Here is a 14,290-nt window from a genome sequence, read left to right as displayed (position 1 = left end):
ACCAGTGACCCCCAGGCCCTAGGCTGGGCTGTTGTAAGCCCCCGGGAAGCACAGGGTGAGGTTTCCTGGGGACAGTGAGGCTGCAACAGCGAAGATGGCGGGACAGCACCCATCTGTATGGGGTGTGCAGGGTAGGATTGTTGGACAGAACAAAATCCAGCAAAACGGGCCCCATGTAAAACAATTCTGTGTTGCAGAGTGGACGCTCCTCCAGTAAGCACCTACCGTGCACACCACTGGGTCCTGGGGACGTGGCGGCAAAAACCAGACACCAGCCCTCTGAATGAATGGATAGACCTTGCCCTGGGAGGCGGGACTCGAGCGTGGTTTGCAGTGGGAGGATTGGAATAAGGATGGCCAGAGCAGGGATGATCGATTCCCACAATGGCTGAGCACTGGTCTGCTCTCACCAGGTGGTCAGGAGCCCTCCCTCCGTGAGGGAGCCTGCTGGGGGTGGGCAGGGCACAGGTGGGCAGGGTGCGGACTGCAACTCCGGTGCTTTGTGTGTGGTGACACCTAGTGGCCGGCCTGTGTATTGCACCCTGTCTGAGCAGAGTGAAACTAGCCCTTGGGCCCAGGACAGCATTGGAGGATTTTTACTCCTGGAAGCCCTAACTTTCAGCTTGAAGGCTTTGTGGATGGAGCATTTCAGATGTTATTTGGAGAGCCCAATAGCCCAAGGCATACTACTTTGAAAATCAAAGTCCTTTGGAAAAGCTGAATTCGTTTATGAGAGACTGGGTTAGGCACTTTGGTCTCTTTTAACACAATGACATTTGGCCCTAAATGGATGTGGATATTGGAGAGAGGGGGAGGCTCAGACACCACAGACTGTCTGGCTGTTGGGTTCAGCCAGCTGGGCTCCTGCCAGGTGCTAGGCTCTGGGAGAACAGGGCTGAGCAAAGCAGGTGGGGCCCGGCCTGCAGTGGGGCAGGGAGAGAGACAGTAGGAAAGTCCGCCAACAGGGGACTTTCAGAATTTAGGGCCCGTGAGCCAGGGCCACTGCTCAGTGATGCCGTTGGGGAAGGCGTCTTTAAGCCCAGACGAAGAAGCCAGTTTCAGGCCTAGGGGGCACCCAGTGCAAAGGCTGCCAGGGGGAAAGGGCTTCTCGGCATGTTCTAGAAACAGACCTGGGACCAGGAAGGCAGAGCAAGGGCAGGAGGGAGGAGAGGGGCCCGATCATGCGGGGGGGCCCCCTCTCTTGCGGGACTTTCACTTGCAGGGTCCTGGCAAGAACCGTGAAGTGTAGTCTCAGGTAGGTTTAAGCAGGGAGTCATCTGGTCTGGGTTTTTGTTTGTTTGTTTGCTTGTTTTTTAAGATCATTCTGGCATAGGGAAAAGGATAAGGAAGGAAGTGGGGCATCACGGAGAAGGCCGTGTAGTAGCCGGGCCCCAGGTGGAGAGGTGGAGACCACACCGTCCACGCTCAAGGCCAGGGCCAGATTCACCCTGCGGGGGGGTGTGGGGTGCAGCCCAGTGAAGGAAGTGAGTGTGGGTCCACGTGAGGAGAAGTGAAACCCCAGAACGGAGTCCCCCGCCCCCGCTGCGCTGTGCAGGAAGTTAGGGCCACCCATGCCCTGGGGTACACCCGGCTGCGAGGTGCTGGGGGGAAGCTTTCACACTCTCAAGGTGGGTTACTCCTTCCCAGCCCCTGGCCAATAACCAGGCGAAAAGGGCCCCAGAGGAGGTGGAAGGGGAGCAGGTGGCAGAGGGAGGGAGCTGGGGCTCTCGGTGGGAAGGAAGGCGCTGGACAGACACCTGCACCGCGTCACACATGCAGCTGCTACGTGAGCCCTGCCGGCCAGGCGCTCAGCCTGTTGCGTGGGCTCCTCCGGCCAGGGCCCTGTTAGCTGATGGGACGTGAGCGGTCGCTAAGTACCCACAGGAGGAAGGCCGCTGCCCAGGCTCGGGCATGTTTCCAAGTCCGCACTTTGCGTGTAGAGCCGCCCTGCCGGGAGAGCCTGCTGGTCCAGGGCTCGCTGGCCCCGGAGGGATGGCCGGTGCGAGGAGTGTCCTTGGCCCAGCAGCCCGGTTCCCTGGTTCTCCCAGCGTAGCTCCTTGGCACCAGGGCAGATAAGGCTCCACCCCACCAGCTGCTGCGTTATTTCTGACTCATCCAGGAGTTACCCGCGTGTAACCCAAGCCCCTCTACGCCCGGCCTCCTCTCCTCCGGCTCCTCCAGGAGGGAGGAAACTCCGGACTTCTCTCCTGGCGACTTCCAGCAGGTCAGGTCTCTCTGCTCCCCCTGGACGCAGCTGCTGGCCTGCCCAGCCGCCCTCAGCAGCCTCCCTCTGGCACGTGGGGTGGGTTTTCAAGGGTGACAGCAGCAAGTTCCACAGCCCCTGGGCCAGCCTGTCCGCATCGAGGGACTCCTTGGAGCCCAGCCCAGGAGTGGGCCTCAAACTCATCAGGGGCTTTTGCTGCGGGAGCTGTCTTGGTGTCTGGGGCTGCGCACTGATCTCACAGGTTCTCGAGCCAAAGGTTGCCTCTAGTCCTGTCACTTTTGCTCCTTGTGGAAGTTGCTTGCTTTGGAAGACCTGGACACTTGGGGCTTCACGCACCACACGGCCGGGACTTGTCGCAGGAGGCTTGCTGCGTGCGGGTGGCTGGCAGGTAGGGCTGGCTAGCAGGTCTGAGTCAGCTCAGCCTCCCCGGGCCTGAGGGCCCCATGCACGGCAGCGGCGGCCGGGCGGGTGGGCCCCTGCAGTGCCCGCTCTGGAACAGAGCTGCTCGGTCCCTGGGACCAGCAGGGCAAGCGAGGAACCCGGCAACTTGCCACCTGCTCCGTGCGCTCAGAGACGAGCCTGCCGTGGAAAGGGGCTCCTAGGGAAGGGTGTGGGTCACCCAGCAGGTGTCAGTGTCCCAGTAGACCCCATCCTGACCCCGCCCCGTTCCATGCCGCCTCTCACTCTGCAGGAGTCCCCAGAGCCGGGCCAGGGGGATGAACCGCGAGGGAGCTCCCGGGAAGAGTCCGGAGGAGATGTACATTCAGCAGAAGGTCCGGGTGCTGCTCATGCTGAGGAAGATGGGATCAAACGTGAGTGTGGAGCCACAGGCCCCGGGGCGAATGGAGGGGACTGCAGCCACCTCCTGAGGAGCCGTGGTCTGAGGAGGGGGCTTTTGGGCTCCATGGCCATGTGGCCACTCTGGGTCCCCAAGGCCCAGAGCCCAGTGCATCCAGTTCTGGGGGCACTGCTGGGCCGCCTTCCCACCCCCATGCCGTGCTGGGGCCAGGTGGGGAGCCGGCCCGACCTTCCTTTCCTGCCCCTGCTTCCCGCCCCCCAGGAGTGTTCTCTTGGCGGGCAGCTGGGCAGGCCTGCAGGGAGGGGCAGCAGACAGGCGGGTGCGGGGGATTTCTCAAAAAGGGAGCGAGGGCTGCTGGGTTGCCCATTGGCTTTCCGGGCAGGGCCTGTGTCTTCCCCCAGCCCTGCGCTAGACGAAACTCTGACCTCAGATTCCTTCCGAGTGGCAAGGCCCATGGGCCCGTGGACCGAGTTTCAGGGCTGGGAGCTGGTGGGAGCGGCTGTGCTTGCCCTGGAACCGGAGGGGTCACATGTCAGGAGCAGAGGCCCCGGGAGCAGAGGAGGCGCCACCCAGGGGTCAGGTGGGCCTGGGCGGGTGGGCGCCTCTGGGAATGCTGGTGCCTTTCGGGAGCAGGTGCCTGCCCCCCTCACCACGGCGCTCTCGCCCCGCAGCTGACGGCCAGTGAGGAGGAGTTCCTGCGCACCTACGCCGGGGTGGTCAACAGCCAGCTCAGCCAGCTGCCGCCGCACTCCATCGACCAGGGTGAGTCGAGGGCCGAGCGGCCAGCCAGGCCCGTCCCAGGGCCCCGAGCTGCAGTTCCTGCGGAGGGCGCAGCTCCGCCCCCCTCAGGTGGGTGAGCCGTGAGGCTCAGGGCAGTCCAGGAGGGGCTGCAGCTCCCTCCCACCCACAGAGCTGAGCCCGGGAGCCTGGGGGCCTCCTGCCTGATCCCATCTCCTTCCCCCGGTGGGAGCCAAGGACCCTGCGAGGCAGGTGGTGGGATCCCTTTCTAGGCCTGGAGGAGGCAAGAAATGGAGGTGTCGGGGGGCCCTTGTGACTCCAGAGGCTCTGAGTGTTGCATTTCCTTCACTTTCGGGCTGACCCCTGCCCACCTAGCACCCAGTCCAGGGAGAACAAAACTCTTCTGTGTGCTAGGACAGTGCCGTCGCTGTTGGCCTGGGCCACACTGCGGCTGGTGTGGTCCTGGCTGTGGCCAGAAGGGATGCCCCAAAGGCCTGGATGTCTTTTTTGAGTGAACACAATCAATCATCGTAGTAACGTGTAACATCTGAGTGTCGTGTAGCAGGCACTGATCTCATTTCGTTGTGGATAGCTACGGTTCGTATTAATTCCACTTAATAAGCAAGGACGCTGGGTTCAGCAGCCATAAGGCACTTGGTCATGCAGCAAGTTACTGGGGAGGCCCAGGATGCAAACCTGCAGCTTGCCAGACAGCTCTGCATCCATTGGCCACGTAGCAATGCTCTCCTTCTCTGGAAGGCTTATCCTGACACTGAGGCCCGGAATTCTGACCAGCATCGCCAGAGTCCTTTCCTTTTATTCTGCTTATGCTTCTCTGGACTTATTTGCCACAAAATATTGCAACCGTGGCATGTCCAGACACGCGAGGGCTCTCAGAAGCAGACTGCTGATGGGTGCATTTGCTGGTTGGTGCACGGAGCCTGGCCTCGATTGCCAGCCAGCCCTTGTTCTCCAGGGTGTCTTGGGGCTCTGCCCTGGTGCAGGGGCCATTTCCCAAGTTCTGATGCTGGGTGTGACCTGGCTTGTGCACCCAACTCAGCAGAAATCTTCCAGGACACGCCAGTAGCTCAGGAAGCTCCCTAGGACAGCAGTTTACCATGCACAGGCTGCCTGGGTGTGCCTGCCAGGCGTGCCCGGGCAATACACGACAGCCTGTTCCGCGTGGCATCGGCCTGCCCCCTCCCTGGATCTCTTGCGAGAGGTCTCTGCTCCCAGGGCAGGTGTGGGTTTCTAGCATGGGACCCTGTCCTCTGGCTCCTGAACCAGGTCTACCTGAAACCCTCAGCTCTTAGTCCCCAGGGACTCACCTTCCTCCCACTTGGTCTTTTTTTTTTTTTGGAGACAAGAATCTTGCTTTGTTGCTCAGGCTAGAGTGCCATGGCGTCAGCCTAGCTCACAGCAACCTCAAACTGCTGGGCTTGAGCAATCCTTCTGCCTCAGGCTCCCCAGTAGCTGGGACTACAGGCATGTGCCACCATGCCCAGCTAATTTTTTCTATATTTTTTAAAATAATTTTTCTTTTTTTGAGACAGAGTCTTGCTTTGCTGCCTAGGCTAGAGTGAGTGCCGTGGCGTCAGCCTAGCTCACAGCAACCTCAAACTCCTGGGCTCAAGCGATCCTCCTGCCTCAGCCTCCCGAGTAGCTGGGACTACAGGCATGCGCCACCATGCCCGGCTAATTTTTTCTCTATATATTAGTTGGCCAATTAATTTCTTTCTATTTATAGTAGAGACGGGGTCTCGCTCTTGCTCAGGCTGGTTTTGAACTCCTGACCTTGAGCAATCCGCCCGCCTCGGCCTCCCAGAGAACTAGGATTACAGGCGTGAGCCACCACACCCGGCCTAAAATAATTTTTCTATATATTTTTAGTTTGCCAATTAATTTCTTTCTATTTTTAGTAGAGACAGGGTCTCGCTCTTGCTCAGGGCTGTCTTGAACTCCTGAGCTCAAACAATCCGTCTGCCTCTGCCGCCCAGAGTGCTAGGATTACAGACGTGAGCCACCGCACCCGGCCCTTCCCACTTGGTCTTGGGCCACTGAGTTAACCTGAATTTGAGCTGGGATGGTGGGAAAGCCTCTAGTGGAATGCTTTAAATGGAAAAAAAGCAAAATAAGCTATAGAACCGTGTGCCAGTGTAGAAGACAACACATACCTCTCCCCCCCACACACACACTCACACATGCTGTATATGTGTATAGGGAAAAAAGCTGATGGAACTGTTCCAGGTTGTCAAAAGCACATTTTATCAGAGGTGGAACTATATGAGGGACTTTCACTCTCTAAGTCACATACTTTTGTAAGGCTAATTTTTTAACACTATATATGTTTCTTTGTAATAAGCAGAAGTTTAAAAATATTTTTAAGAAACTCTATCTTGCTTAGCTGAACCAGTAGTTGAGACGAAAAATGAGCTGGGCCAAGTTGTTGAAGAAGGTCACAGTGACCTCAGCTGATGACCTGGCCCCAATACTGCTGGCACCTGGGCATGAGCCGTGGGCTGGCGGGTGTGACCCACCACGTGGGCCCCGGAGTTGGGGCCCTCATGGGTGGGTGGCGTCCACAGACACCTCTGTCTCTCGGGAGGGGCCCCTGGAGCTGAACCTGGGGCCAAGGAAGGATCTGGGGAGGAATTGTCCGGAAGGGGGCAGCCAGAGTGGCTCTCCGCTGCTGGGGCGCCCTGTAGACCGCCCCCCACCCCTGCACGGTCTCCTCTCACCTGGCTGCCAAGGCCTGAGCCGCGTGGGGAGACCCTGCTGCAGGACGCCCCAAGGGTTCCATGGACTGAGAGTGGAAGCGGGGAGGGGCGGCTGTGCCTGGAGGCGCTTCACAAGCTCTTATGTTGGTGTGAGTGAGCCTCAAGACACCACGCACACACACACACCAGCAGCAGCACACCCACGGTCAGCCGGGGGGCCACGTGGATCTCTGCTAAAATTCTCACCTGTCCCCCTGCTGCTCTGTTGGCAGTGCTGGCTGCAGCCGATGCTGCAGGTGTGCTGCCATCGCAGGCAAAGCCCTGGACTGCTGCCTCCAGGCCCGGGGCTGGGGGCCTCACAGCATAGCAAATGACACCTGGCGCCAAGAGCCTGGAGGCCTGGCGTGAGTGCTGCTGCCCACTAGGTGGCACTGTCCTTCAGCGGATGCTCCAGGAGGTCCCTGAGCCAGAGAGGACTCCCCAGGGGACCCTCCCACCAGATAGCGCCCCACATCGCTCCCCTGCAGGGCTAGAGAGGTCTGGTACCTGGGGCACTGCTCCCCTCCCCTCCCTGAGACCCAGGGAGAGACTCTGGGAGGCCACAGTGGGCCCCTCCACCTGCTACAGCCACACCCAGGCCCCGCCCTCTGCTTCTGCCCTCCATGCACATCTGTCGAGTGTGTGCTGGGGCCCAGGCAGGTTCTGGGGACCCCAGGGTGGGCCTGCACCTTAGGGAGGGGGTTCCAGCAGAGGCCCCAGTACTGAGCAGTGGGCCCTACCAGTTCCCAGCCTGCATGGCTTCTGCGGGGCTGAGACCGTCCATGAGTGACAGCCTCCTTTCCCTCCCTGTCCTCCGTGACCCCCCCACTGCCCCTCATTTCCTTCCTCCCTCTTCCCTCTTAATCACACTGGCATCCTCCAGGGTCATTCTCTCTCTCCTCCGCCCAGACCCCTCTCCTGACCCTCAGAACTTCATGTGTGACTCTCAACTGGGCATCCTCCCAGAGACCCCAGCGACCCCTCCCCATGCTCACAGATCCAGAATCATCACCCCTCCCCGTCCTAGAACCCCTTCCTCCGCCTGGATCCTGTGTTCTGACCAAGGCACCAGCAAATACCCGGCGTTCCAAGGGCTCACCCTGACTCCTCTCCCCCAGGGATTTGGTTAGTCCTTTGGACCTGCGGTTCCCAGCCCCTGGCCCGCGGGCCTGTATGGGTCCATGGCCTGTTAGGAATTGGGCTGCGCATCACTGCCTGAACTCCCCCCCCCCCACCTCGTCTGTGGAAAATTGTTTCCCATGAAACTTAGGAACCCAGTGCACGGCAGAAGTGAGCAGCAGGTGAGCAAGCGAAGCTTCATCTGTATTTACAGCCACTCCTCCTCTCTCACATCACCCTTGAGCTCTGCCTTCCACCTCCCACCCTGGTCTGGCGACACTGTTTTAGTCTCTCCTGCCTTACTTAGCGCATCTCAAATCCACCCTGTCTTCCTCCCCTCCTCAGAGCCCCCATGGTGATCTGAGCCTGGGTCGATTCTTATCTCGATTGCTGTGAATGGCTCCTACCTGGCATCTCAACTTCTCCTCTTGCCCCCTCTGGTCCACCTTCCACCCCCAGAGTGGCTTTTGAAGGCTCAGAGTGGCATCCGCAGGTCTCTCCCAAGCTCAAAAATCTTTCAGTGGCTTCCTGTAGTCTTGAGGATAAAATCCAGCCCCTTAACACGATGAGCAGGACCCCCTGCCCACCCTCAAGACCACAGCCTCACTCACACCATAAAGGGCCACCGAGAATAGCATCAGAGCGTGACTCAGCCTGCATGTCCACGCCTTTCTGCCTCTGCATGTGCTTCTTGGCCACCAGGAACCCAGCCTTAACTGCCCACCTCCCTCCCTACTTCCTGCATCCCAGGCCGGGCCCTCCTGTCACAGGCGTGCGCACCTTGGCTGGCTGCTCCCGGTCTGCCTGTTGATCAGACTCTGAGCCCCTCAAGCTTGGGACTGTGGCTTCCATCTTCATATTCAGGGGCTGGGCCCCCAGAGCCCTCGGTGCGTGCCTGGGCAAGTGAACGAATGGGGTCTGGTCTGGGAGCCCGTGGCCTGCCGGAAAGGCAGCCAGTCCTCTGAGCATGGCCTCCTGGTCCCGAAGGGTAGCTGAGCACACCTGACAGCGGGAGGACGCGGCTTTGCACCAGAGGAAATCCATACTTCTCAGGAAGGTCACCTCGCTGAGAAAGGCCAGCTGCCCAGCGTGGGGACAGCTTCCCGGAGCAGGCTCTGCAGAGTGCTGAGTCCGTGCCTTTCTCGCGGCCAGTGCTGCTGCCTTTAGAGTGTGTATTGATTGTTTTTCCTGGTTGTGCAGTAAAGCACAGTCATCGCAGAAAACTGGGGAAAGGTAGAAACAGCAGGAAAGTTTAAAGGATTGATTGAATCGAATTACATAGCATAATCACCATGACCCTTGTTAAATTTCCTGTCAGCGATTTTTTTTTTTTTTTGGCAGAGTCTCTCTGTCCCCTGGGCTAGAGTGCCGTGGCGTCAGCCTAGCTCACAGCAACCTCAAACTCCTGGGCTCAAGTGATCCTCCTGCCTCAGCCTCCTGAGTAGCTGGGACGACAGGAATGCGCCACCATGCCCGGCTAATTTTTTCTATTTTTTATAGAGATGGGGTCTCATTCTTGCTCAGGCTGGGGATATAAGCGATCCTGGCCCTAAGTGATCCTCCCACCTCGGCCTCCCAGAGTGCTAGGATTACAGCTGTGAGCCACTGTTCCCAGCCAGCATTTTTTTTTTTTTTTTTTTTGAGACAGAGTCTCACTGTGTTCCCCAGGCTGGTCTCAAACTCCTGGGCTCAAGGGATCCCCTGGCCTCAGCCTCACAAGTAGCTGGGACTATAGGTGGGTGCCTTTTAAAAACATGTGTGTTTCTCTGTCACCAAGTTGGAACTATACAGTATAAACCTTTTAACATACAGTATACCTATTTTAACACCCATTATTTTTTTTTTTTTACTTATGATAATTTTACTGTGCTCTTAATGTTTTTCAAGAAAACGTTTTAGCGATTGCATGATATGCAGGCGTATGTCTGTGCCATGATTTATCGACCAGTCCCTTCCCGTTGGACGTTCATTTCTCATTTTCACCATTAGTCATAAAATAATGGCAAACATTCATCAAGCCAAGATGGTTTGCCAAGTAACACACAGGATTGTTGCAGAGAATCCTCGCCAGAGCCCTGAGAGGTAGGTCAAGTTGAGAGAACAGACTGAGAGAGGTTAAGGAGCTCAAGGACATAGAGCCAGTGTGGGCCCAGGGTGTGGCGAACACCGAACATCATCGCATGTAAATCTTCATCATTTATTTTAAGATGGATTCTAGGAGTGACTTACTGGCCTTGTGCTTTTGGAAGCAGGGCAGTGTTTACCTGGGGAACGGGTGCCTTTAGGCAGCTGCGTCCTCTTTCAGAAGAGGGCAGAGCAAATGGGAAAGAGCTTTCTGCTACCATTTTATCCCGGGGCCCCCACCCGCGGGTGTCTTTGACTGTGCTGGTTCTTCGAGAGCTTGGGTCTCTGCCTGCCTGAGCACCGCACCAGGGGTGCAGCAAGTGCCAATTCCAGGCCCCGATGGCACTTTGCAAAGGCCACCCTGCAGCCAGTTGCCTGCAGGCCCGTCATCCTCATGCAGGGCCTTGGATCAGCCCTTACTGAGGTGTCCTGGGGCTGTGAGGGACCCGGCCTAGACATGGCTCATTTGGTCCAGGGAGCTCCCTGTCCTTTCACTGCCCGGGGGCCTCCCGGAGACGCGCCCTGGGCTGCCTCTGCCTTTCTCCTCGCCGCTCCTCAGGCCTGTTCCAGCCCCCTGTCGGTCACACTCATTTTTCCAAGAGACTTTCCAGGGAAGGTTCCCCCCAGCTGTGGCCAGCTGGGCTTTCTCAGGGCTCTGCTGACTTTCCCCTTTGGAAGCTGAGGCTGTTGGTTCAGGGTCTGCTGCCAGAGAACCCGAAGTAGGTCACTTGGTCTCAGGGTTGCACTGGGAACCTTGTTAAAATAGCTGTGGTCACGGCGGGGAGCCAGGCTCCGCGGGAGCGTCCTCCCCTTTGCACAGCGCTTCACGGCGGACTCGGCCTCCGCTCGCTGCCCCTTGACCCTCTCCGCAGCCCTGCGGGTAGGGGTGCTGGCACGGCCGTCCCCATTTCACAGCCCAGTGTGGAAAGCTCTCTCTGGAATCCTCCCCCGCAGCCTTCCAGCCCCTCCTTTTCACTTCCTGCATGAAGCCCTCTTGACCCCTGCCAGGGTCAGCAGATGCCCTGAGCTCCTGCCAATCTTTTCTTCTGCGGAGCCCCTTGGGGCCAGGGTCTGTGCCGTGGTCACGGCCACACCTTCCAGCCCCCAGTCCAGCGCCTGGCTCAGAGCAGCGGTTTGCTGGGCTAACGCGCAAACTCAGTGGCTCCTCCCGTGTCCCGGCACCAGCGCTGCTTGCACGGACTGCCGGGTTCCCGCGTCCCCTCTCTCCCCGCGTGTGGCCCCCAGGCCTCTCCCAGAGGCTCCGGGCGACAACAGCCTCTGCGCTGAAACTGCAGCCAGGCCCAGGGAGAGTTCCGGTCTATGGGATGGGGAGCTAATCTTTTTCAGCTTTAATCAACACTTACATGAGAATTACCTGTAACCTAATAACAAAATTGGAACCAAAAATCACCTATGTATTTAATCAAACAAATCAACCAGGAGGATTTGGTACGCAACTGTGTCACGGAGAAGGGAGAAATCCCAAGACAGCGCAGTGTGCTGAGACGCAGGCGGCCGCTCCGCCAGCACGCCCGGGCTCGGGCTCCGTGCCGGCCGCTGGGCCCCTCTGCACCCAGCGTAACGGGCTCTGCTGCTCCCAGCTGAGAACAGAAGCCCCTCGTAGGACTCCACGTTACCCCCCTGACGCCCTGGTAAGAAGCGGGCCCTGTCGTGGAGGAAGCACTGGGGGCCCGCGGTCCAGCAGTAGGACAGCTGCGTTCTCATTAGCTCATCGTGGCTAAGCGCCGCGCACTTTGCCGAGACGAGACCCCGGCCTCGGGCTGCTGGTGCAGCAGGGCGGACAGACGCAGGACCTAAGGCACAAAGAGCCCTGACACGCAGATCCAAGTGTGACGATTCTAAGGGAGGGGACACCACCTAGGAAGCCACAGAGAAAAGGATTTGTTTGCACTGGGCCTGGAAGAACACGTGAGCAAGAAGGATGTTGTCGGCCTTCTGTTTCCAAATGCTGGCCAAGAAGGGACAGCGGTGCAGGGCGGGTTAGCCTGTGGTGTCAGGCTCTCAGAGTGTCCCCAGACTGCACACCGGGTCACCAGGGGTACCCGGTAATAATGCAAACTCCCGGGCCCCACGACAGCCGCACGGAATCAGAATGCCTGCCAGACAAGCTGGGGACCGCATTTTAAACAGGCCCCCATGGTGATGTGATTCTGATGCCCACTAAAATTTGAGAATATGCCAGGACTTCAGATGCAGGCTTGGTCCCCTCTGCCCCTTCTCGGCACAGTCGAGCTCCCTGGTCTAGGAGAGCTGATGTTTTGGGGAACCAAAGAATGTGACTGAGGAGAATTTGAACTAGCACCTCACCTGGAAAAACATACCAGAAAGGGTGTGTGTGTGTGTGTGTGTGTGTGTGTGTGTGTGTGTTTGTGGCTCAGGGGAATGGGAGGGTGAGAACAGGGCCAGGTAGGTGGGTGTGGGAAGTGCCTCTGGGATTAGAACTGAGTGGGTCTAGCAGATCCCCAGGTTGTGACCCCACGGGGTGCTGTTTCTGAGGATTTATGCTGTGGGTGTTATCTTATGGCCAGCCAGGTCGGTGGGATAGATGCTGTTCACGCTTTGCAGATGAGTAAACTGAGGCTGGAGGTGCAGAGACTTCCCATGGGATACACAGCTAGTCAGGGTCAGACCCAGGTCCAGCTGCTTGGCCTTGCTACTAGGGTACACCCAGGGAGCCCAATCCTGGGGAGGCCCTTCAGCTGCCTCCTGAGTTTCTGATGGCTGGTCCAAGAGGTCCAATGCCTCTGCCGAGAGATGGCTCGGTGGCTCAGAGTCCCAGCCCTGTGCAAACAGCGCTGGGCGACATGGCCTGCCTCCCAGTGGCCTCTCGTGCCCGTGGTGGTGGTTGTCAGCCCAGAGCCCGCTGGGCGCCGCTGAGCCTGGTGCTGCTTTGGCTGCTGAGGCCTTGGTGGATCGGTGGCCTCTGTCCCCATAGCAACCAGAATGTCGTACCGTCTCAGGGTAAAAGCCATCCCCTGGGAACTCTGGGGCATCAGAGCCGAGATGTATTCAACACTCAGCCCCGGCTGCTAAAAACGGCACTTGCCACCCAGCGGGTCTTGGTTTGTCTGGTAGGAGGACCAGTCTGGGGTGGCACTGAGCCTTATCCCCTTTGGAAACTCTTCCCTTTGGAGGAACATCTGGGACCTGTTTTTCCAGGCAGCATTTCCCCAGAGCTGTAGCTAAGCCACTGCAGTTTGGGCAGCCGGGTAGCAGTCGCCAGTTGGTATTGACAGCAAGATAATGAGCTCATGGGGGAGGAGGAGGTACCGCAACCAAAAGCATATGGCCAGAGAAGGGGATAGGGCATCCAGCATTGGAATCGCCTTGGACACTCAGGGACATGTGGTCATGTTTCTTCTGTGGCCTGGTCTGCTGTGTGCATCGAGGCTGGGCCCTGGCTTGGCAGGTGATGGTCCCTGGACGATTCTGAAGCACTTAGCCAGAGTTAGCTCCTGCACTCACGGTGACTTCAAAGGGAGTTTCCCCCATCAGCCATGCTAATTTGGAGACTTCGGGGTTTCAGGGTCATATTTCTGAGTTTCCAGGCTCTAGTAGCTTACCCTCATTAGGAAGGTGTAACCCCCTTAGTTCAGGAGGCCAGGGGGTACCTGACCCCAGAATGTGCGGCACTGTCCTGCTAAGTTCTAGTAGCAAGGGGTCCTGCGGGATGGTGTGGCAGAGGCTCCCCGTTCCTGTCCCAGGGCGCTCGGTCATGGGGGGCTGGGCTCGCAGGAGCCCTGGCTCCTAAGTGGGTGGTGAGAGAGTGTCCGTCTGTGGCTGCTGCCACTCCTGGGAGTCCCCTGTTTTTTCCAGTGACAAAGTACAGGGCTGTGCCCTGCCTGATCCGTGGGTCTCTTTGAGGGCCTGTACTTTGGGAGTTGAGCCAGGCTCTTTGTACCTTCATCAATTTGGGGGATAGGGTTTACCCTCAGGTCTGTTTTGTTTCTCCCTGGCTACCTTTGGGCACCCAGCTCTGAGCAGGACAAAGTTCTTGGGGTGGGGGGCCAGCTGGCCCCTCTTGCACCAGGTGCTTTGGTGGAACGGAGGCTGTGAAAGCAGAGCCCAGAGCCCACCTGCGTCGACGATGCTGTAGTGAGGCAGCTGGCGGGGCAGCAGGGCCCACAGATCAGTGCCACGGGCCTGTGTCTGCCACATTTCACCCGTGTGGCCTGGGACTGGCCTGTTCCCTGGTGTGCAGATTACGGACTAGTGCAGCGCTGAGCTTCTCCAGAATTTCCTGGAAGAGGGCAAGGGCCTCCCTGGGATCTGCCCGGCCAGGTCTGTGAAATGCCCTGGCGCCACGGGTCAGCCTTCAGGGCTTCAGCCTCCCCACGCTCCTCTTCTCTGTCCTTTTCCATCCGCTACCACTGCCCCGACTGTGATCCCACGCGGCCCACAGGGGCACACTCTGGCAGTTCAGGAAATGCATCGAGCTGCCTTGTGAACTCAGGAAAGGACCTTTGAACGTCTTCACCTCAGAGCCTCAAATAGCAAGACTGATTCTCA

At 58.4% G+C, this 14,290-nt stretch overlaps 1 protein-coding gene across 2 annotated transcripts in view; it reads left to right on the top strand.

Annotated features, from left to right (window-relative positions):
• The window catches only part of CTNNBIP1 (catenin beta interacting protein 1), a 48,385-nt gene that overhangs the window by 23,967 nt on the left and 10,128 nt on the right, over window positions 1-14,290 (top strand). For both annotated transcript variants that reach the window (XM_075993863.1, XM_075993866.1), the window contains 2 exons: window positions 2,916-3,036; window positions 3,695-3,785. In XM_075993863.1, coding sequence (XP_075849978.1) covers window positions 2,941-3,036; window positions 3,695-3,785 — 187 coding nt within the window. In that variant the 5' untranslated portion in view covers window positions 2,916-2,940. The remainder of the gene's footprint in view (window positions 1-2,915; window positions 3,037-3,694; window positions 3,786-14,290) is intronic.

This window comes from Microcebus murinus, chromosome 2 (assembly GCF_040939455.1).
Source record: "Microcebus murinus isolate Inina chromosome 2, M.murinus_Inina_mat1.0, whole genome shotgun sequence".
Taxonomy (NCBI): domain Eukaryota; kingdom Metazoa; phylum Chordata; class Mammalia; order Primates; family Cheirogaleidae; genus Microcebus; species Microcebus murinus.
Note: the sequence above shows the minus strand (reverse complement) of the source record. Positions and strands in the feature narration are given on the sequence as shown.